This window comes from Nycticebus coucang, chromosome 12 (assembly GCF_027406575.1).
Source record: "Nycticebus coucang isolate mNycCou1 chromosome 12, mNycCou1.pri, whole genome shotgun sequence".
In the NCBI taxonomy this organism is placed as follows: Eukaryota; Metazoa; Chordata; class Mammalia; order Primates; family Lorisidae; genus Nycticebus; species Nycticebus coucang.
This window is the reverse complement of record NC_069791.1, coordinates 53,113,288-53,134,739: the sequence shown is the minus strand read 5'-3', so window position 1 is coordinate 53,134,739 and position 21,452 is coordinate 53,113,288. Positions and strand designations below refer to the sequence as shown.

The following is a 21,452-nucleotide window of genomic DNA, read 5'->3' as shown; positions in this document are numbered from 1 at the left end:
TCTGACTTCTCTCCCCATCTCGCACATTGGAGGAGCTTTCTTCAGCATTCCTCATTCTTGCTCTCTTCAGCCTTCCTCATTCCTGCTCGCCTCTCTGTCCTTCCGCCTCTTCATCTCTCCTTTCCCCTCCCTCTTCGTTCCCCCTTTTCTCCCTCCCTCTCTGTCCCCTCATTTCCTTTCGGCAGCCCGCCGGCCACTCTGGCACCATGCTCCGGCTCCTCAGGCTGCTGTTGCTGCTGCTGCCTCCCCCAGGGTCCCCTGAGCCCCCCGGCCTGGCCCCCGTGTCCCCGGGAGCGCCGCCGCAGGCCCCCGACTTGCTCTACGCGGACGGGCTGCGCGCCTACTCGGCCGGGGCTTGGGCGCCCGCCGTGGCGCTGCTGCGGGAGGCGCTGCGGAGCTGGGCGGAGCTGGGCCGCGCGCGGCTGGACTGCAGGGCTAGCTGTGCGGCCGAGCCTGGCGCCGCTCTTCCAGCCGTGCTGCTTGGCGCCCCGAGCCCCGACTTGGGGCCAGGACCGGCTCGGGGGTCCTGGGAGCGGCTGCTCCTCCGCGCCGCTCTCCGCCGCGCCGAGTGCCTGACCCAGTGCGCCGCGCGGAGGCTAGGCCCCGGGGGCGCAGCGCGGCTTCGCGTGGGGAGCGCGCTCCGGGACGCCTTCCGCCGTCGGGAGCCCTACAACTACCTTCAGGGGGCCTACTACAAGGTGCGGAGCCGGCCGGGCCACGGCGAGGATGCACCCCTGTCCCTCACGGTGCTGTCCCACTGTGAGCTGACCCGGAGAGGGCGGAATGCTAGTGCCTGGGATCGAGCGGGGGCTGTGGGACGTACCGCGGGCCTCTGCATTGAAGAGCCCTGCTGTAACGACCGCTGGGACCTGTTGAGATAGATGAGGGATGGCCGAGGGAGAGTGGGAGCAAAGTTGGAATGGGGTGGGGTGGGAGTAGATCGCAGATGGAGGGAAGAGGCCTGCAATTTTACTTTAGTAGGTCTTGTTGAGACCTACGTGGAGGTGAGTGAGTGTCATCTCCTCTTAGGAATGAAGTGGTGGGGTGGGGACCGGAAGAGTGCGGGGCAGGAGAGCGCTTTGGAAAGGAAAGAGCAGAAGGAGGCAAGGCTGAGGGCCCCCGAGACGCCAGTACATCAAGCTCCAGCTCCTGCTACTCTGGCGCCGCCACACACCTCAGCCCAGGGACCTACCGGTTTTGCTGGTCTCTGAGGTCCTCACTTCCCCTCCTCACTTAGCCGTCACTTCCACTTAGTCTAGAACCGGGGCCCTGGGGTCCATGTCCCACCCAGTCTGAAGTCTTCAGACCTCCTTCCTTCCATGCCAGACTCCTGAGAGTCTCAACATTCCATTTTCTGCAGGTTGGGAGGTGGGCAGTTCTAATTAACCAGTCTTCCATAGGCTCTTGGGCAGCCCAGGAGTGTGTGTCTGGTGCAGGGAGGCTGGAGGGGACAGAAGTCTAACATTCCCACCTCAGAACTCTGGTCATCCCTCCTCCTCCTCAGCTGAAGAAGCTGGACCTGGCTGCAGCTGCAGCACACACCTTCTTTGTAGCAAACCCAACACACCTGCAGATGCGGGAGGACATGGCTAAGTACAGACGAATGCCTGGGGTTCAGCCCCAGAGCTTCCGGGACCTGGAGACGCCTCCACATTGGGTGAGACCCTCAGCACCACCCCTGTCTTGCCCTCAGCCTTTGGCTGGCTGGGTAGATACCACAGCTCTCACTGGACTGTGATCCTATCCAGTGCATCTGGAGATCTGACCCTGAATAGGGAGTCCATTTCTGGAACTTAGTTTCCTTCCTAGATGATCACTAAAGTCTCAGATTCTGAGGCCCACCCCTGTTCGTCCCCAAGGTGAAATGAGATCCATGCCCCAAATGAGATCTACACCCCTCTCCTTCTTTCTACCTTCCAATCTTATATGCCCCTCTCCCCAGATCTCAGGTGATGGACTACTCCTCTCCCTAACAGGCAGCCTATGACACTGGGCTGGAGTTACTGAGGCACCAGGAAGCAGGACTGGCACTGCCCAGGCTAGAGGAAGCCCTGCAAGGGAGCCTGGCTCAGATGGAGAGTTGCCGGGCAGGCTGTGAGGGCCCCGAGGAGCAGCAGGGGGCAAGAGAGGAGGAGGAAGGGGCTGGGAGCCAAGGGGGCCTCTACGAGGCCATTGCAGGTAAGCAGCTGGGAGTTGAAGGGGGCACTGGTAAAGGGGAGATGGGGGATCATGCACAAGCTGAATAGCTTGTGTGTGTCCTCCATAGGACATTGGATTCGGGTCCTACAGTGCCGACAGCGCTGCGTGGGAGAAATGGCCACACGTCCTGGTCGAAGCTTCCCTGTCCCTGATTTCCTTCCCAGCCAGCTGAGGTGGCTGCACGAAGCCTATGCTCAGGGTGAGTTGGGGAAGTGGGATCCTGTGAGTGCTTTTGGCTGGAAATTAGGGGTTTGTCTCTAATGGCATCCTGAGCTTCATCTCTCTGTCCTTCCTATCTGTCTCTGGACCAATAGTGTCACTGTCAGGGTTCCATGGGGACTGTCACTTCAGGAAGTGAGGGCTCTAGTTTGCTCTCCTTGGTACCTGTGAAAGCTCAGGAGATGGGTCTCAGGGCCCCTTCTGCCTTGTTATTTCTCACCATCCTTTATTCTCTCCTCTCTTCCTCTTCTTTGAACTCATCTTTGAACTCTTCAGCTGAGGTATGTTTGCTTCAGCTTTTGAAAAAAGTGGCAGCTGGTGCATGTCTGCCAAGGGGATGGGGCTCTTGGAGTTGATTGGTTGGCCTTGGGAGACCACCTTGTCCAGCACTGTCTCTGCAGACCGTTGTATTCTCAGTCTCTGTCCTCCATACCACTCTATTATTCCCTTTCCAGTTGGCAATCTATCCCAGGCTGTGGAAAATGTCTTGAGTGTCCTGCTCTTCTATCCGGAGGAGGAGGCTGCCAAGAGTGCTCTGAACAAGTACCAGGCCCAGATAGGAGAGCCAAGACCTGGCCTTGGGCCAAGAGAGGTAACTCCCCTCGCCAGCCTTGCCCCTCAAGGTGGCTGTAAATCAAACAAATATACCAGTTAGAACCCCTGCTCCCCAGAGAAACAGTTAGAACCCCTGCTCCCCATTCTGGTCTCTTACCCAAGCACTCTAGTCACCAAAGGGAACCCCAAGTCCAGCTCTTGACTTCCATCTCAATCTCTGGTCTGCACATCAGACTATACTTCTTAGTCCAAACCCCAGCCCCAACTCTCTTCCCTTAACCTCACTCCTGCCTGCTCCTACCTTCTTCTTATGGGCACACATATGCACACACTCACACTCCGCCCTCAGTTTGAACGCACATGCTCTGTAGCTGCTGAGGGAAGAGAGTTGAACCGAGAAACCAGGAGGCACAGTGCTGGCTGGGTTCAAGAGGTTTGCAGGCAGTGCCTAGAGCCTGGGCCACCCTGCTCTCCTCCAGCCTCAACCTCCCTGCCCCACTTACATGTTCCTTGTCCCTTCAGGACATCCAGCACTTCTTCCTTCGGTCCCTGGGGGAGAAGAGGCAGCTCTACTATGCCATGGAGCACCTGGGGACCAACTTCACAGATCCTGTGAGTCCCTCACTCTTCCCCCATCTCACCCTCAGTGCTCCCAGGAGGGAGGTAACAGCAATGTCCCATACTGATATGTCGCTTAGGTTTGTAACAGTTTCTCGTTTTTCCACTTGAGTCTTCCCTCCCGGTTTTACAGGGATGGAGGCTGTGTGCTTATAGCTGAAGGTAGCTTTGGGATCACGCAGGGCTAAGTGTCCATCTCTTCTCTGCCCTGAACAAGTGCTGGATTTCAACTTGCTTCAGCCTCAATTTCCTGCCTTTGAATTGAAATAATCATGCCATTTTACCCGGCTATTGCAATCATATCATTTGACATAAAGCACAGAAAGCTCTGTGACTACTGCTTCTGTCACTCTTCTTCTTCTTCTTCTTTTTTTGAGACACAGTTTCATTTTGTTGCCCTAGGTAGAGTGCCTTGGCCTCATAGCTGCCAGCAACCTCTAACTCCTGGGCTCAAGCAATTCTCCTGTCTTAGTCTCCTAAGTAGCTGGGGCTACAGGAACCTGCCACACACGGCTATTTTGTAGAGACAAGGTCTTGCCCTGACTCAGGCTGGTCTTGAACCTGTGAGCTCAGGCAATCCACTTGCCTCCCAGAGTGCTAGGATTATAGGCACGAGCCACCACGCCTGGCCTATCACTCTTCTTGTATCTAAGAGAGGACACTGATGGGCAGAGGTCTTCCAGAGTTAGTACAGTAGTGTGAGCAGGGTTGCTCCATTTTCTTGGCACTACTGATGCTTTGGACCTGATAATTCTTTGTTTGGAGGAGGGAGGAGGGGCTGTCCTATACATTGTAGGATGTTCAGCAGTATCCCTGGTCTCTGCCCAGTAGAAGTCAATGCCATACTGACATTTCCTGAGTCATGACAATCAATCATGTTTCTAGACATTCCCTAATGTCCCCTGGAGGGGTGGGGGGAGTAAAATTGCTTTGGTTGAGAACCACTGGTTAAAAGTGAGAACTCTGAAGTTAGTTTAAAACTCTGCTCTGTCACTTACTGGCGGTGTGCTCTTGAACATGTTACCTTACCTCACTGTACCTCAGGACCCTCAATTGCAAATTGAACACATTAATGTTACCTGTTTCATAAGACTGTGAACTTCACATGCTAAATTGCACTTCCACGTGTAAAGAAAGCTCTTAGATAGCACCTGGCAAATAGGAAGTGCTGTGGAAGTTATTGTTACAGAGGTATCCAGGGCTTCTGACACTGAGTCCAGAGCTTTTCAACCACCACCTTCCCCTCTGGAAATAGGAGGACCTTAATGTGGTTTAATTTAACGTCAGGGATTCTAAGGGCTGGACTTGGTGGGTGATGGTGCTTCTCTTGACTGTCACAGGATCCCTGGACTCCTGCAGCTCTCATCCCTGAGGCACTTAGAGAGAAGCTAAGGTAGGAGATACCCTGTGGTGGGAGGGGCTCAGCTCAATCTGGGAGGCTGGGTCTGTACAGTCCTGGGCATCTAATGAGCACATCTCTCACCCCTGAGAGAGGATCAAGAGAAGAGGCCTTGGGACCATGAGCCTCCTCAGCCAAAGCCCATGACCTACTGGAAAGGTGAGTTCCTGGGAAGGAGGAGGGCCTGGTGGCTGACAGTTATTGCTGGGCCTGCTGTCAGGGAGCTTCAGCCTCCTCTGCCCTGTTCCTTCTCTGGCAGATGTCCTCCTCCTAGAGGGAGTGACCTTGACCCAGGATGCCAGGCAATTGAACGGGTCAGAACGGGCAGTGTTGGATGGGCTGCTCACCCCAGCCGAGTGTGGGGTGCTGCTGCAGCTTGCCAAGGTGGGAAAACCTTCAAGCACAGTAGCTAGTTTGGGACCCTGAGGCATGGCTGCCTGTTCCCTTGCTCTTGGCCTGTCTCTTCCCTGTTCTGCCTGTCCTGATTATCTAGTGAGAACTGTGCTGATTATCCAGTGGGCACTGTGCTTACCATTTCCTCTCAGCTGCTAATGAGTTCCCTTGCCTGTTACTTTAGCTCACATAAGGCAGACATTCTTTACAAAGGAATGTTGCTAGAAATAGATAGGAAGAATGAAAAAGAAACACAAAGGCATAAAAGCAGATGAGTTTGCAGGTGAGGATTCCATGGGCTAGTTGAGAATTTAGTTACCAGCTTGGTCAGCAGCTCAGCAGACACATAGGCTTCTTTTGCTGTCTGTTGTGTCCCCATCATGCCCAACAGATTGAGTCTGCCATTTTATGAAGCTCAATCCCCATTGGAGGCTAGTGCTCATTCAACACACACTCACTGAGTAGCTGTTGTGTACTAGAAACTGCTAGATTCCAGGAAGAGGTAGAGGAACAGAGTCTGCCCTTTGGGAGCTCATGTACAGAGAAGGAAACAGACATGGAGATGCATAACATGAGCAGGTGGTAAGTTTGATAAAAGTAGTATGACTCATCCAAATAGAAGCACTGAAAAGCAAAGTTACAGAAGGCTTACTAGAGGGGGTAGCATTTGATCTGAGTCTTTTTTTTTTTTTTTTGTAGAGACAGAGTCTCACTTTACTGCCCTCGGTAGAGTGCCGTGGCGTCACACGGCTCACAGCAACCTCCAGCTCTTGGGCTTATGTGATTCTCTTGCCTCAGCCTCCCGAGGGGCTGGGACTACAGGCACCTGCCACAACACCTGGTTATTTTTTTGTTGTTGCAGTTTGGCCGGGGCTGGGTTTGAACCCACCACCCTCGGCATATGGGGCCGGCGCCCTACTCACTGAGCCACAGGCGCCGCTCTGAGCTGAGTCTTAAAGATGAATTAGTTAAGGGCTAACTAGTTAAGGGGTAATTAGATAATGGGCTAACAATAGTGTTTTGTGATAGGATAGTTGTGAGGATTCAGTGAGTTAGTACCTGGTAAGGCTCTTAGAAGAACATAGAAGGTTCTGCATTTGCTGTTATCATCAAGCTGTAGTCACCAAGAGGCTGTATGGCAAAGAGGGTGGGAGCCCACAGGTGAAGGCCCTGTGACATCGAGGGCCTTCTGTAACCCCCAGGGAGTCTGGACTTTATTTGTAAATGGTAGAGAGCTGCAAAAGGGTTTAGGGCAGTGGTTCTCAACCTTCCTAATGCCAAGATGTATTTTCATTGTTACAGAGGTGGCGACCCACAGGTTTAGAATCGTTGCTTTAGGAGGTGTTGATAGTTCAGTGGCTGTAGAGCCTCCAGTGCAGGATCTAGCATCACCCTCCTGTAGAGCCACTAGGTCCCTCTAGTGGCAGTATGTAGAATGCAATGGGAGAGGAAATGGGAGGGGAAACTTCTAAGTGTCACACTGCCTTAGGGTTAGGTCCTCACTCCAAGGGAATGAAGAGAGGGGAACAGATGAGAAATATTTAGAAAATCAAAAATAGAGGAGCTAAGGACTAAATCTTTATGGAAGACAATGAGAAATGGAGTTAAGGATAACTCCTAAGTATTGGACCTTGTTTCTGTGTCTTTTTTTTTTCTTTTCTTTCTTTTTTTTTTTTTTTTGTTTGAGACAGTCCTGCTCTGTTGCCCAGGCTAGAGAACCATGGCATCAGCCTAACCTATAGCAACCTCAAACTCCTGAGCTGAAGTGATCTTCCTGCTTTTGCCTCCCCCTGTAGCTGGGACTAAAGGCATCCGCCACAACACCCAGCTAATTTTTCTATTTTTAGTAGAGACGGGGTCTCACTCAGCATGAGGTTAGTCTCGAACTCCTGAGCTCAAGAGATCCTCCTATTTCAGCCTCCCAGCCATCTCAAACAGTCTCATTTCTATGTCTTGATCACACTAACCTCATTCTGGCTTTATTATTTGCTGTTTCCTCTGCCTGGAATATTTCTCCCTCACATATTCAAGTAGCTCTTTCCCATTGATTTAGATGTTACCTCTTCATTTAACTGTCTCCTCACCCCTGCCTAGGCACTTTAATGATTGTAACTCTGTTTTAATTTTCTTTATACTTATCTTCATAGCTCTTATCATCATCTAAATTGATCCTAGTTTACATACCAAGCATGTTAAGTGAAAAATATAATAAATAGGCTTGGCGCCTGTAGCTCAGCAGCTAGGGCGCTGGCCACATAAACCGGAGCTGGTGGGTTCGAACTCAGCATGGGCCTGCCAAACAACAATGACAACTACAACAACAAAAATAGCCGGGTATTGTGGCGGGCGCCTATAGTCCCAGTAACCTGGGAGGCTGAAGCAAGAGAATCTCTTAAGCCCAGGAGTTTGAGGTTACTGTGAGCAGTGATGCCACGCACTCTATCGAGGGTGACATAGTGAGACTCTGTCTCAAAAGAAAAAAGAAAAATATAATAACTAAATTGATATGTTTTATTTATTTATTTTTTTAGACAGTCTCACTTTGTCACCCTCCGTAGAAAGCTGTAGCATCACAGCTCACAGCAACCTCTAACTCTTGGGCTTAAACAATTCTTTGCCTCAGCCTCCCGAGTAGCTGGGACTATAGGTGCCCACCACTATGCCTGGCTGTTTTTTGTTGCAGTTGTCATTTTTGTTGAGCAGGCCCGGGCTGGGTGCGAACCCTCTAGCTGGTGTATGTGGCTGGCGCCATAACCACTGTGCTACAGGCGCTGATCCTCTACAAAAAATTTTTTAAAAATTAACTAAACATGGTGGTATGCCTGCTACTCAGAAGGCTGAGGCAAGAGGATCACTGACTTCAAGAGTTTGAGGCTGCAGGAAGCTGTGATCACACCACTGTATTCTAACCTAGGTGACAGAGCAAGACCCTGTCTATAAAAAAAAGTAAATAAATAAATCCCATAGAATGAGAGTAGGGATTTTTTTTTAATGTATAAGCCATGAACAGACTATGGGACATTTTCTTGTTTCACAATTGTGTCGCCAATGCCTAGAACAGTACCTGGCACATATAGGTACTCATTACGAATTGGTCAAAGGAATGAATATAACAATAGAAGGTTAGATGGTTTAGGTGACTAGGTGATCTCTTAGAGGTAAGGTTTATATGCAGGGGTAACTAGATAGTGGTACTTAAACTGAGATTGAGAAAGTAGAAAAATGGGTGTCAGAAAAGGAATGATCCCAGTGTAGATATCCAGATACTGGGAGACCCCAGGTGATGGGATTAGTTGTGGGGTAATTGGGACTCAACCTCCAGGGGTGGTGGAGCCAGGCAGTCCATAGGTTCTCCAAGAGAATGTCAGATGGATGGGAAGAGGTCAGGGAATGTACCCCAGCTGATGCTGTCTTCCACCTCAAGTCAGCTCCCTGCCAGGACTTGGCCAGAGTGTCACACTTCCTGGTAGGGTTCTCTTTCCAGAGAGATGCCTCTATTCTTGGCTCATTAGTAGTTAATGATCAAGCCCTTCCTGCCTGAATCTCCAGCTCTGCCCCACTTCCCCAGAAGTCCTGACTCTCTCCGAGACCCCATTTCTACTGTAGGAAGCTCTCAGCAGGTCTTCCCACAATCCCCTTGGTCAGTGGGATTCCAGACAGCCATGGCAATAGTCATCCTTTCTCTGGGAAAGGGCTCAGGAAGGGGAGCTGTAGAGAATGATAAGAACTTCTTCCAGGGAGTAGGAGGGTAAGGGGAGGGGCAGTGAGGTGACCAGGAGAGTAACCTCACAGTAAATGCCCTCCCTGTGTAGGATGCAGCTGGGGCTGGAGCCAGATCTGGCTATCGTGGTCGCCGCTCCCCTCATACCCCCCATGAACGCTTCGAGGGGCTCACAGTGCTCAAGGCTGTGCAGGTGAGAGCAGGCACCCAGGGTGTGACTGGCACCCAGAACTTGAGAAGAGGGTGTGCAGGAGGCTGGGCCTCAGTGCCTGGCATCTGTGGAGGAAGTTTTCTGGGACTGCGACTGCCTAAGTCCTAGGCGTAGGGTTGAAAAAGGGGGTGTTTTAAGACCTGGAGCCTGGGTTATTTTCATGGAGCGTTAGAAGGAGCAGTTGGGTTGAGGAACAGAGCTGGTTGTTGAAAGATTCCAAATTCATGGGTGGAGAGTGGCAGAGGTAGGGTAGGGGCTAGGGCTGGGGTCACTCTTCCATTGCCTTCCTCCTTTCCTACCGTTCCTTTCTCTGCCGGCAGCTGGCCCGGGCTGGGACGGTTGGCAGTCAGGGCGCAAAGCTGCTTCTGGAGGTGAGCGAGCGCGTGCGAACTGTGACACAGGCCTACTTCTCCCCTGAACGGCCCTTGCATCTTTCCTTTACCCACCTGGTATGCCGTAGTGCCATAGAAGGTAACTGCCGGGGACCCCAGCTGCTTCTTCCCACCCTCGGGCACCCATCTGGCACTACATACCCTTGGCCACTCCTAGCTTGTGTGAATTTTGTTCTGTATTGCAGAAAGACTCTTCTTCCTTGCCTGGGTCTGGGCCTGGCTTTTCTGCCCAGCTGTGACCCCAGGAACTTCAGGGTGGATTATGGATGTTGTGAGCCCGTAGGGTGGCAGATGGGCACAGGGGCACAGAAGCATTCACCAGACCCATTTATGCTTTAGGAGAGCAAGAGCAGCGCATGGACCTGAGTCACCCAGTGCACGCAGACAACTGTGTCCTGGACCCTGATACCGGAGAGTGCTGGCGGGAGCCCCCAGCCTATACCTATCGAGACTACAGGTGGGTGGTCCCACCAGGACCTTTGTCAGTCATGTGGGCAGACAAAGGTCATCCTACAGCAGGCCTTGGCTGAGGCTGGGGTCTTATTGCCTCTTGTCCTCTTCCCTCCCCAGTGGACTCCTCTACCTCAATGATGACTTCCAGGGTGGGGACCTGTTCTTCACAGAGCCCAACGCCCTCACTGTCACGGTACATGAAGTGGGGTGGGGGTTATAGGGGTGTGACAGAGGGCCCAGCTGTGGGGTGAGGATTCAAAACAAAAGGTTCCCAGAGGCAAATGCAGGGAAATGGCTGGGGCCAACATAACCCTTTTCCTGCCCTACCTCTCCCATCCACCTCCTTGCCACTTTTTCATGTCTAGCCTAGCAGAGGCTGATTTAGCCTCCCCAGCAGGTGATCTCTAGGTGGCACCTCCAGAACCTGCCTTTAGTGTGGGACTCACCTCCTAATGGATGGTGAGTACAGCACAGTCTGCAGGGTCCCTCTAGCACCCTAGGAGGCACCTGGCACCTGGGGTTTGGGGAAACTTGAAATAGTTCCTTCCCCCAGCAGGACAAGCACAGCGGCTAGTGGCACAGATGCTGGGGCCATCTAGACTTGAGCTCAGATTTTGGGTCTTAACCTTTCTGAGGTTTAGCTTCCTACATGGGGGTGATGATTGTAGTACCTATTTTAAGGAATTATTATAAGAAGTAATTTAGATAATGTACCTAAAAGAATGAGGCAGTGCCTGGTAATAATGAACAATTAATCAGTGTTAGATGGTGTTATTTCTCCCCCATTTCTGGATCATGGAAATTTCTAGGTAGCTACCAGGGGCAAGAATTGGGCAGGCAGGCTGGCTTGGTGCCTGTAGTTCAGTGGCTAGGGTGCCAGCCACATACACCAGAGCTGGCAGGTTTGAATACAGCCTGGGCCTGCCATAAAACAATGACAACTACAACCAAAAAATAGCTGGGCGTTGTTGCGGGTGCCTGTAGTCCCAGCTACTTGGAGGCTGAGGCAAGAGAATAGCTTAAGCCCAAGAGTTTGAGGTTGCTGTGAGCTATGACACCATGGCACTCTACCCAGGGTGACAACTTGAGACTCTGTCTCAAAAAAAAAATTGGGGCAGGCCGAGAGAAACAATGATTTTTTTCATTCTGACCCGATCATCTTCCCTACTTCCCCTTGACGATCCAGGCCTTCTTTTTGGATAGGAAAATGCCTTATCCCTCTCTACTCAAGAGTGTGGTACTTCACTTATACCCCTAGATATAAGTCATACCCTAGTTTCAAAGGTCTGGGCAGGAAAAATCAGGCCACTAGGGATAGGGAACTAGCAGGAGACCCTGGGTAGAGGCCTCTTCTCCCTTCAGCTTTCAAGTTTAGCTTTTTTTCCCAAGTTGAGGCCAATTTCCCATTTGCCCCATGCTAGTTCCTGAATTAAGGAACTGATCATCTCTGTCCCCTATCCCATTCCACTCTCAGGAGTGAGGGCCATGTTCTCTGAGCAGGCTGATCCCTCTAGCTGAACTTGCCCTCATCCCCAGGCCCAGGTGCGTCCTCGCTGTGGACGCCTCGTGGCTTTTAGTTCCGGTGGGGAAAATCCCCATGGTGTGTGGGCTGTGACACGGGGACGGCGCTGCGCCCTGGCACTGTGGCACACATGGGCACCTGAACACAGGGAGCAGGTAAGGAGAAGTAGGGGAGGAAGAGATGTGGCTGTCCTGGTGTGTAAAGTATGGGCAGATAGCCGTGGAGGAAGCTCACAGGGTAGGGAGTGAAGGGCAGGGGCTGAGATAGCCCAGAGAAGGTGGATACGGGGATGAGGCCAGACTCTCTGCACCCCTAGGAATGGACAGAAGCCAAAGAGTTACTGCGGGAGTCAGAGGAGGAAGAGGAATCAGAGGAAGAGGAAGATGAGGAAATGCCCAGCAAAGATCCTTCCCCAGAACCTCCAAGCCATAGGCTTCAGCGAGTCCAAGAAAAGGCTGGAAAGCCAGCTCGGATCCGGGAGGAGCTATGAATGGCTGAACCAGCTTCTTGAAGATGTGGCCACTTGACTTGTGAAATGCCATCTTGATGGCAGGACCTATAAGAAGTCCCCACGTGTTAACCGGGCGTTGTGGTGGGTGCCTGTAGTCCCAGCTACTTGGGAGGCTGAGGCAAGAGAATAGCTTAAGCCCAAGAGCTTGAAGTTGCTGTGAGCTATGACAGCACAGGAGCACTCTACTGAGGGCGACATAGTAACACTCTGTCTCAAAAAAAAAAAGAAGTCCCTATGTGACATCCAGAGCAGAATGGCAAGCTCTCTGTCTCTAAATCCTACTATTCTTTGACTCAGAGGATACTGCATAAGATAGCCTAGAGCAGTGGTTCTCAACCTTCCTAAGGCCATGACCCTTTAATACAGTTCCTCATGTTGTGGTGACCCCCAACCATAAAATTATTTTCATACACTTGTATTTGTACAGGGTGTATGTGATGGTTTTAGGCGACCCCTGTGAAAGGGTCATTCCACCCCAAAGGGCTCATGACCCACAGGTTGAGAACCGCTGGCCTAGAGTTTCCCAGGCTCAAGCTGATGGACCCGCAACCCCAGGACAGAGAACACTGTACCTTCCCAAAAAGAAATGGCAGGGTTGGGGGGCTGATGCTTTAAATGAGGAGAATGAGCAGGGAGGCCTACTGCCTTTCTCCAGCCTGTGTAATAAAGATTGTGAAGATCCCTTAGCCAGGAGCCAGTCGAGTGTATCACAGTTTTTACGGTGACTGAAGGTGTGGGGGTGGCTGTGGCTGGCTTGGGAGGAGACAGGTGTCTTTGGGCCTCCCAGAGACAGTGCCACTGGAGCCTGTGATTTGTCAGGGAAATCTCAGCCTCATGCAAATAGGCCCAAGCCCCTGACAGCTGTCCCTTGGGCCTCCAACTCTATGCCCTGTCTTCCCTCTCTGAGCCTGGCTAAGATTTAGGGTAGCCTGACCCCTCTGGCTCCTGCTCCCACAATCCCAGCCCCATGAGTCATAGGGGCAAAGAGAGGCCCAGACCCCAGTTTGGGAGCAGGGGAAGGTATTGCCCTCCACTTTCAATCCTTTTCCCCAAATGGGCAGGCCTGTGCATTCTTCGCAGTGGATCCCCTGTGCCTGTCTCTCCCACCCAGGATCAGGCCCAGGGGCAGCTGGTTGGGGTTTGTCAAAAAGAAGGATTATCCAGATCAGTCCCTTCTAATCTCAGCTCCTGCCTGTACCCTCCCATATTCATCATAACCCTTTTCCTCCACCTCCCTGCACTAAGGAACACAATCTGAGGTATTGACAATGGGACCATCTATCACCCTTGTATCCTGGTTCCTGGACTGTTGCTAATTGCCCTGACTGTCAAGATCATCACTGTTGGTGGGGGTCAGAGCTGAGGGGCCACCAGAGCTGTGGTTGCTGCTGTTCCTTTGCACCCCTCCCAAACCCCAACCCCTAATCCTCACAGCTTTGCTCTAATCCCATGGGGCCTGATGCTCTTATCTCTGCCTGCAGAGAGACTGACCAGGGAAGCACCTCTTCAGCCCCTCCTCCCTCAGGGCTTGTGGTGGGCGCAGCTCCCCTCTAGGCCCCACACTCCTGTTCCCACCTCTCCTCCAGACTGGGCCAAGTCTCTCTGGAAGCCACATATCTTGCTCCCTCCCTGTCCTCTACCCCAACCCCTGCCAGCTGATTTCATTTGCCTGAGTCTGGTTGGCCCTACCCTTCTCTGTCAGGCCCCCCCTACCCCCCCCCCCCCCCCCCCCCGCCAGTCGGGGCCAGGCCAGGCCAGCTCCTCTGGCAGCAGAGCCTGGGCAGGTGACGGGCGTCGTAGCCGAGGGAGTGAGGAGGCACCCGGGAACTGAAGCCGGAAACCTGGGAGAGGTCCAGCCAGAGCCCAAGTAAGAGGGAGCTGGCCTGGGCTCTGCCCTCTGGGGCTGGGGGCTGCAGGGAGGACTCAGGCAGGGCTGAGGCTGGATGCACTGGACTCCAGACTTGGAAGGCCTAGCTGGCGAGGTGGTGCAGGCCTCCAGCCATTTCCCTATTTCTTGGAATGGGCTGTGGCCTTTAGGAGTCTGGTGCGGGATGTGAGGAACAGCAACGTGGCCCAGTGAGCATTCCCCAACACCTACCCCCTGTTCCTGGCAGAAGCCGAAGCTACCCCTCAACCTGTCAGCCATGGGGGAGATGGAGCAGCTGCGGCAGGAAGCGGAGCAGCTCAAGAAGCAGATTGCTGTAACCCCAGAACCCTCCCTCTGGGGACCTCAGCAAACAGAACTGGGGACATGAGAGAGTGTGGCCCTGGGGGGAGGAGGCTGGGTTCACTCTTGAATGATACCTTAGAGACCCATGACCTAGAAGTGAGTGGAGACTTTCTGAACTTGGCTCTCATATTTGAGGCCACCCAAACCTCAGAGCCCCACAACCACCCCACTGAGAAGTCTACGCACCCACCACCCCCATCACATCCTTGCCCTCCCCTGATGTCTGTTTTCCCCACAGGATGCCAGGAAAGCCTGTGCCGACATGACTCTGGCAGAGGTGAGACCTCCTGTTCTTTTCAGGGCAGGGCTTGAGGGGAGGAGATGGGAGCTCCCTGACCAGCAACAGGCTGGTGCCCTGAGCTTTAGCACAGAATGTCCTTAGAGTGAGCAAAGGCATTAATTAATTCATCAGCAAACATTTAGTGAGACCTGCTTTGGGTAGACGTATTGGATGCTAAAGATACAGACATTTTTCCTATTCTTATCTATAAAACAGGAGTGATTACACCCCCTCACAGGGTTGTGAGGATGAAGAGAAAGATGGTACTTTATAAATCATAAAGCCCTTATAGACTCAAGTTGCTAGTTGTCTATATTGTATCCAAAGATGCTCATTTCTACACATGTTGACATCTCTAGAATCAAGATGCATCCAACCATAAACGATGCTTTACGACAATTATAATCGGCAGCATTTTTTCTTACCACCAATATATACAATAATGGTGCTTCTTAGAGTTGATTGCATCTTGGATTGGATTAAATATGTTAATAATAAGAGTAAACACCATGAGCCAGACACTGGGCTAAGTTGCTTAAGTACATAATTTCACTTAATTTTCATGACAACTCTGTAAGGTAGGTTGTATGATAAGTTTCATTGTCCACCTGGAGGAAACAGGCTCAGAGAGGTTAAGTAACTTGCCCAGGATAACAGAGTAATGGCAAATCAAGTCTGTTGACTCTGGAGCCCTAGCCTAAGTCCAGAAGCTAGTTAGAGTTCAAAAGGCATAAGGCCACAAATTGCAAGAGGTGAAGTTCAGGGTCATGGTGATCCCCTGGTACCCAGCTAAAGAGCTGGCCATGCTGTTTGGGAGAGCCAACTGTGTGTATCTTGTCCAAAGTCTGTTTCCAGTGGCTTCACACTGGCAGCTTGAAATTGGCCCAGGTGGGAGAATTTACATCATGGAAATTACCTTCCCACCTTCCCCATCCACACTAGAGGGGTATTTGTTAAACACTTAGCAACAACACACTGCTGGCCAGGCATGATCTGTCTCCCACATCAGTCTAAGCCAGTCAAGGGTGGGGACTTATTTCTTTAAGGCTGGGGCCCTAACCCAGAGCCTGGCACAGAGCAGGAACTTGTATCAATCAGTGGCTATGACAGACATTTGGGCACATACCTTGCTTACACCACTATTTTTTTCTTTTTTATTAAATCATAGCTGTGTACATTGATCTTTTTTTTTTTTTTGAAACAGTCTTGCTCTGTTGCCTGGGCTAGAGTGCCAAGGCATCAGCGTAGCTCACAACAACCTCAAACTCCTGGGTTCAAGTGATTCTCCTGCCTCAGCCTCCTGAAGAGCTGAGACTATAGGCACCCACCACAACACCTGGCTAATTTTTCAATTTTGAGTAGAGACAGAGTCCTGCTCTTGCTTAGGCTGGTCTCAAACTCCTGAGCTCAAAAGATCCTCCACCTCACCTATGCCTCCCAGATTGTTAGGATTGCAGGTGTGAGCCACTGCACCCTGCCTCATTCCAGTATATAATGCCCCTCTCTCTGTAGCTGGTGTCTGGCCTAGAAGTGGTGGGACGAGTACAGATGCGGACACGGCGGACATTAAGGGGACACTTGGCCAAGATCTATGCCATGCACTGGGCCACTGATTCCAAGTGAGGCTTGAGAAGGGCCCAGAGGGGAGGGAGAGGCAGGGTGGAGAGGTTTATATGACAGAGTGCCCTCTCCTCAGGCTGCTGGTAAGTGCCTCGCAAGATGGGAAGCTGATCGTGTGGGACACCTATACCACCAACAAGGTACCAGCCCTGCCTCCCCCACCCTGCACCACTGAATCCTTCCTGAAACTAAGCCTACTCTCCTCCACCCCTGCCCACCTGGAAGTTCTGCCTCAGGTCCTGCCTCTGCCCAAATCACCTCCCTACAGGTGCACGCCATCCCACTGCGCTCCTCCTGGGTCATGACCTGCGCCTACGCCCCGTCAGGGAACTTTGTGGCGTGTGGGGGGCTGGACAACATGTGTTCCATCTATAGCCTCAAATCCCGTGAGGGTAATGTCAAGGTCAGCCGGGAACTCTCTGCTCACACAGGTCAGTGGGAGCCTTTCTCTTCTTGTCCTGAGGGGTCCAGGGAAGCCCAGGCTCCAGCTTTGCAGCCAGGGCACTGCCCTTCTAACCACCTCCAGGTTATCTCTCCTGCTGCCGCTTCCTGGATGACAACAACATTGTGACCAGCTCCGGGGACACCACGTGGTGAGGGCTGAATGCTGCCAGTATTGGGGTTCTGAGGTAATGCTATCCTGGGCATGTGGGCTTCCTCTGTGACGGCTTTCCTCCTTCCTGGCAGTGCCTTGTGGGACATTGAGACTGGGCAGCAGAAGACTGTGTTTGTGGGACACACTGGTGACTGCATGAGCCTGGCTGTATCTCCCGACTTCAAACTTTTCATTTCGGGGGCCTGCGACGCCAGTGCTAAGCTCTGGGATGTGCGTGAGGGGACCTGCCGTCAGACTTTCACTGGCCATGAGTCGGACATCAACGCCATTTGTGTGAGCACGGGGCCCCCTCACCCCCACAGTACACACACGCACATCCCCTGCCCCTCCCGTAGCTTCCCTTGCCCTTCCTATTTTTAACTTTTCACTTTACTGAAGACTTCCAAAACTAACAGAAAAAACTCACATATATCCTTCCACAGCCACTGTTAACATTTGACCACATTTACTTTAGCATTTTCTTTGTAGAGAACCAGAGTGAAAGATAAACACTTACTTAGATGTAGATATGTAGTATTTTGTTATTTTTCTTCTGGTCTTTTGAGACTAAGTGCACACATCATGTTTCTTTTCCCCTTAAATATCTCCTAAAAATAAAGCCTTTCTCTAATATAGCCACGGTATAATTCTTAAAATCAGGAAATTTAACACTGACAAAATACTATAGTCAACAGTTTATATTTAAATTTTACCAATTATCTACAAAAATGTCCTTAATAGCAATGTTTTTGGTTTTTTCTTTTTCTGTTCAGGATCCAGTCCAGAAATGAACATTACATTTCTTTGCCATATCTTTTTAGTCTCCTTTAAACTGGGACCATTTTTCTACCTTTGTCTTTCACGACATTGACATTTATGAAGAGTAAGAGCCAGTTTTCTATACACTCTCCCTCCATTTGAGCTGATCTGACATTTCCTCATGATGAGATGCAGGTTATGCATTTGTAACTGGCCCCGTTTTTTTTTTTTTTACTGGCCCTGTTCTTGCACATCCTAATCCAGCCCACTTGTATAGTCGTAGGAGTGTGGGACAGCTTCTGCCCTTCTAGCTAGGTGGCCCTGGGCAAGGTTTGGTGCTCTTGACTGCAACATGGAGGTGATACCTGAATACAGTAGGTAGTTGAGGAGTGAGCCAGGGGTGTAGGGAAGCTATAGGCATGGCACTGGCAAGTGGTGCACTGCAGTAGTGACTAGACATGTGGGGTGTTGCTTCTCACTCAAGTCAAGGAAGGAATGGTCAGGAAGGCTGAGAAGCAGGTTGCCCTGGAGCTGGCAGATGGGAACCAGGGAGAGGGCTGGGACTCTGTAGGTGGGTGCAGTTCTGACCCCTTGCCACCTGTCCCCTCAGTTCTTTCCCAATGGAGAGGCCATCTGCACGGGCTCAGATGATGCCTCCTGCCGCTTGTTTGACCTGCGGGCTGATCAGGAGCTGACTGCCTATTCCCATGAGAGCATCATCTGCGGAATCACATCTGTGGCCTTCTCTCTCAGCGGCCGTCTGCTCTTTGCTGGCTATGATGACTTCAACTGCAATGTCTGGGACTCCATGAAAGGCGAGCGTGTGGGTAAGGGCCAGCCCTGCCTACTGCTTCCTCAGCTGGAAGGACCCTCTCCAGTCTTCCCTCCCACTCTGTACCCTGCTGCCAGCTCTCTTGGTTGGGATTGTCCTGCTGCTGTTCCCACCACTGAATCACTCCATCCCTGGAATGTAGGACATTCCAACCTAGGACATCTTCCCTTGAAGGAAAGTTGCTCTAAGCAGCCCTTCTTTACAGTCTAATACCATGGCTACTCCCTGCCCAAGGAGCTCCCCTGGTTATCCCCAGTGGTACAATCAAGGAAATCTGGAGTGGCCTGAGGGCCTTGGCCCAGCCTAGAGGCTCATCTGGGACCAGTCTAGTCTAAAGTTGATCAGATAGTGTGGCTTCTTCTCTGGGGAGAGGCCAGGTGTTTAATGAAAGTAACAGTGGCCAGAATCCAGATCCAATTTCTAATTCTGTTGCTCTCTTAGAGTGCCCTTGCATGAGTTACTGCGCCCTGGCCCCAGTAACCTCATCTGGGAACAAAACAATAGGATGAATGAGTTGTTTTCCCATTTTCTAGCATCCATCAAGGTGACCCTGGCTTTTTTTTTTTTGAGACAAAGTCTCACTTTGTCACCCTTGGTAGAGTACTGTGGCATCATAGCTCACAGCAACCTCAAACTCTTGGGCTCAAGTGATCCTCTTGCCTGAGCCTCCCAAGTAGCTGGGACTACAGGTGCTCACCACAATGCCCAGCTGTTTTTAGAGACGAGGTCTTGCTCTGGCTCAGGCTGGTCTTGAACCTGTGAGCCCAGGCAATCCACCTGCCTCAGCCTTCCAGAGTGCTGGGATTTCAGGTGGGAGCCACTGCATCTGGCCTGTCCCTGGCTTTTTCCATAGCACACAGGTGTTTCCAACCTTTCCCAATCTCCCCCTGCCGCTCCCCCAACCCAAGTTCTTGACAAATTAGCCTGCCCTTAAGGCTAATCCTCTTTTAGTCTCTCAGCCTATTCAATCCTGATCTAGGATTCCAGCACGTGCACAGACACACCTAGGTGTACACTTGTGCATACACAATGTGCTTGAGCAGCTTTCCAGATCAGCAGGGGGAGACAGACTGACTCCTTTCCCTCTTCCTCAGGCATCCTCTCTGGCCATGACAACAGAGTCAGCTGTCTGGGGGTCACAGCTGATGGGATGGCTGTGGCTACTGGTTCCTGGGACAGCTTTCTCAAAATATGGAACTAGGGAGGCTGGAAGAAGGGAAGTGGAAGACCATGAAGACACTTGGTGACCCCCACCCTCCAATCTTTCAGGTTCTCTCTTTTATATCCCAGGTGCCATTCCCAGTGAGCTTTATCCCTGAGGGCAGTGGGAGAAGAAGGGGAGTATGTCTTTGGGAGGCAGCCTCAGGGACACAGGGACAAAGAACTGCCCTGTTTCCTCTCATGGCCTCTCCTCCCCATAATCCTCACAGCCTGTCCCTTAATCAGCAAGGACAACCAACCCCTCCCCAGCCCTTTGCAGGCCCAGCAAGCTTCCAGTTGAGCTGCAGGTCCTAGGATCTCTCTACTACCTTCATCCAGACGTGGGTGGTATAGGGCATTCAGCTCTGCAACTATGGCTCCTGCACCACTAGAGTCCTTGCCCACTTCTCCTTCATGCTTTTTCCACCTTCTTATTTTTTTTCTCCTAAAGCACTACAATAAATTATAGAACACTGGTACAACTGTGATGTTTGGCTTCTACCTGCCCTATGTTCCAAAAACACCCAGGTCCCATTTAAGGGCAATAGTGTTAAAAGTGCTACAATAAAGACTGGGTACCGGACAGCTTGTGGGCAGAACGAAGGCTATAGGCAGAAGACCAAACCTCATGGGGAGACCTGAGATGGGTTGGGAGAAGGTATTCACTAGGTTGCTGGGGGACTACATGTGCAACAGTTCACTACAGCCTGCCTATGAGGCCTATGTGTATTTTGTACAGGAAAGTAATACTGAGCAGTCAGATTATAAAAGGCCTTGAATGCCAGGTTAAAGAGTCAGACTTTATCCTAAGGTAGTGGTTCTCAACCTTCCTAATGCTGCCACCCCTTTAATACAGTTCCTGTGGGTTGTGGCCCACAGGTTGAGAATCTCTGTCCTAAGGACAATGGAAAAACATTGAGGAGTTGTTTTTTTTTTGGGGGGGGGGGAACGACAGAGTTTCTCTTTGTCACCCTAGGTATGGTGCCATGGTGTCACAGCTCACAGCAACCTCAAACTCTTGGGCTTAAGTGATTCTTTTGCCTCAGCCTCCCAAGTAGCTGGGACTACAGTGCCCACCACAACGCCCAGCTATTTTTGGTTGTAGTTGTCATTGTTGTTTGGCTGGCCTGCGCTGAATTCGAACCCGCCAGCTCTGGTGTATGTGGCTGGCGTCCTAGCCACTGAGCCTTTCTATTTTTTTTTTTTAGTACAGATGGGACTCACTCTTGCTCAGGCTGGTCTCGAACTCATGAGCTCAAGTGATTATAGCTCAAGTGCTAGGATTATAAAACAGAGAGTAAAGGAAGAGGGATTGAGACAAGATTAAGGAATGGGGCTCGGCACCAGTGGGTTCAAACTCAGCCAGGACCAGCTAAGCAACAATGACAATTGCTACAGAAAAATAGCTGGGCGTTGTGGTGGGTGTCGTAGTCCCAGCTACTTGGGAGGCTGAAGCAAGAGAATCACTTAAGCCCAACAGTTTGAGGTTGCTGTGAGCTGTGACTCCATAGCACTCTACCCAGGGTGACAGCTTGAGACTGTCTCCAAAAAAAAAAAAAAAGATGAAGGTATGGAATCATCAGATTTTAGTGACCAAGGTTAAGGCTTGGGCAGCTGTGTGTTCAATGCTTTTATTCACAAGGATGAATTGTTTTTTTTTTTAGACAGAGTCTCATTCTGTTGCCTTGGCTAGAGTGTAGTGATATCATTATAGCTCCCAGCAACCTCAAATTCCTAAGCTCA

At 51.4% G+C, this 21,452-nt stretch overlaps 2 protein-coding genes across 5 annotated transcripts; both read left to right on the top strand.

Annotated features, from left to right (window-relative positions):
* Positions 1-12,886, top strand: P3H3 (prolyl 3-hydroxylase 3). Its single transcript, XM_053555516.1, has 15 exons — positions 1-698; positions 1,505-1,657; positions 1,977-2,178; positions 2,267-2,398; positions 2,874-3,010; positions 3,496-3,585; positions 4,932-4,984; positions 5,082-5,149; positions 5,250-5,374; positions 9,196-9,297; positions 9,636-9,786; positions 10,047-10,164; positions 10,278-10,353; positions 11,697-11,837; positions 11,999-12,886. The coding sequence occupies exons 1-15, from the start codon at positions 207-209 to the stop codon at positions 12,170-12,172; spliced, it is 2,214 nt and encodes a 737-aa protein (XP_053411491.1). The 5' UTR covers positions 1-206; the 3' UTR covers positions 12,173-12,886.
* A 146-nt stretch (positions 12,887-13,032) lies between these two features.
* Positions 13,033-20,188, top strand: GNB3 (G protein subunit beta 3). 4 transcript variants are annotated; one of them, XR_008373243.1, is made up of 11 exons: positions 13,033-14,060; positions 14,308-14,394; positions 14,662-14,700; positions 16,216-16,322; positions 16,400-16,463; positions 16,592-16,754; positions 16,850-16,916; positions 17,011-17,212; positions 18,288-18,504; positions 19,604-19,778; positions 19,980-20,188. XR_008373243.1 is itself a non-coding variant. In XM_053555518.1 (10 exons), the coding sequence occupies exons 2-10, from the start codon at positions 14,338-14,340 to the stop codon at positions 19,708-19,710; spliced, it is 1,023 nt and encodes a 340-aa protein (XP_053411493.1). In that variant the 5' UTR covers positions 13,033-14,060; positions 14,308-14,337; the 3' UTR covers positions 19,711-20,188. The 4 variants fall into 4 exon arrangements, 3 of the variants coding, with proteins under 3 accessions (XP_053411493.1, XP_053411495.1, XP_053411496.1); XM_053555518.1 differs by having other exon boundaries at positions 19,604-20,188; XM_053555520.1 differs by having other exon boundaries at positions 14,231-14,394; positions 19,604-20,188.
* Positions 20,189-21,452: the final 1,264 nt, after the last annotated feature.

Bases quoted from the DNA above. Each gene is read 5' to 3' on its own strand.
- P3H3 (XM_053555516.1), top strand. From the start codon at position 207: ATGCTCCGGCTCCTCAGGCTGCTGTTGCTGCTGCTGCCTCCCCCAGGG. The intron at 699-1,504 runs GTGCGGAGCCGG...CCTCCTCCTCAG, and splicing joins TTCAGGGGGCCTACTACAAG to CTGAAGAAGCTGGACCTGGC. The intron at 2,399-2,873 runs GTGAGTTGGGGA...TTCCCTTTCCAG, and splicing joins GCACGAAGCCTATGCTCAGG to TTGGCAATCTATCCCAGGCT.
- GNB3 (XM_053555518.1), top strand. From the start codon at position 14,338: ATGGGGGAGATGGAGCAGCTGCGGCAGGAAGCGGAGCAGCTCAAGAAG. The intron at 16,464-16,591 runs GTACCAGCCCTG...ACCTCCCTACAG, and splicing joins ACACCTATACCACCAACAAG to GTGCACGCCATCCCACTGCG. The intron at 18,505-19,603 runs GTAAGGGCCAGC...CCTCTTCCTCAG, and splicing joins CATGAAAGGCGAGCGTGTGG to GCATCCTCTCTGGCCATGAC.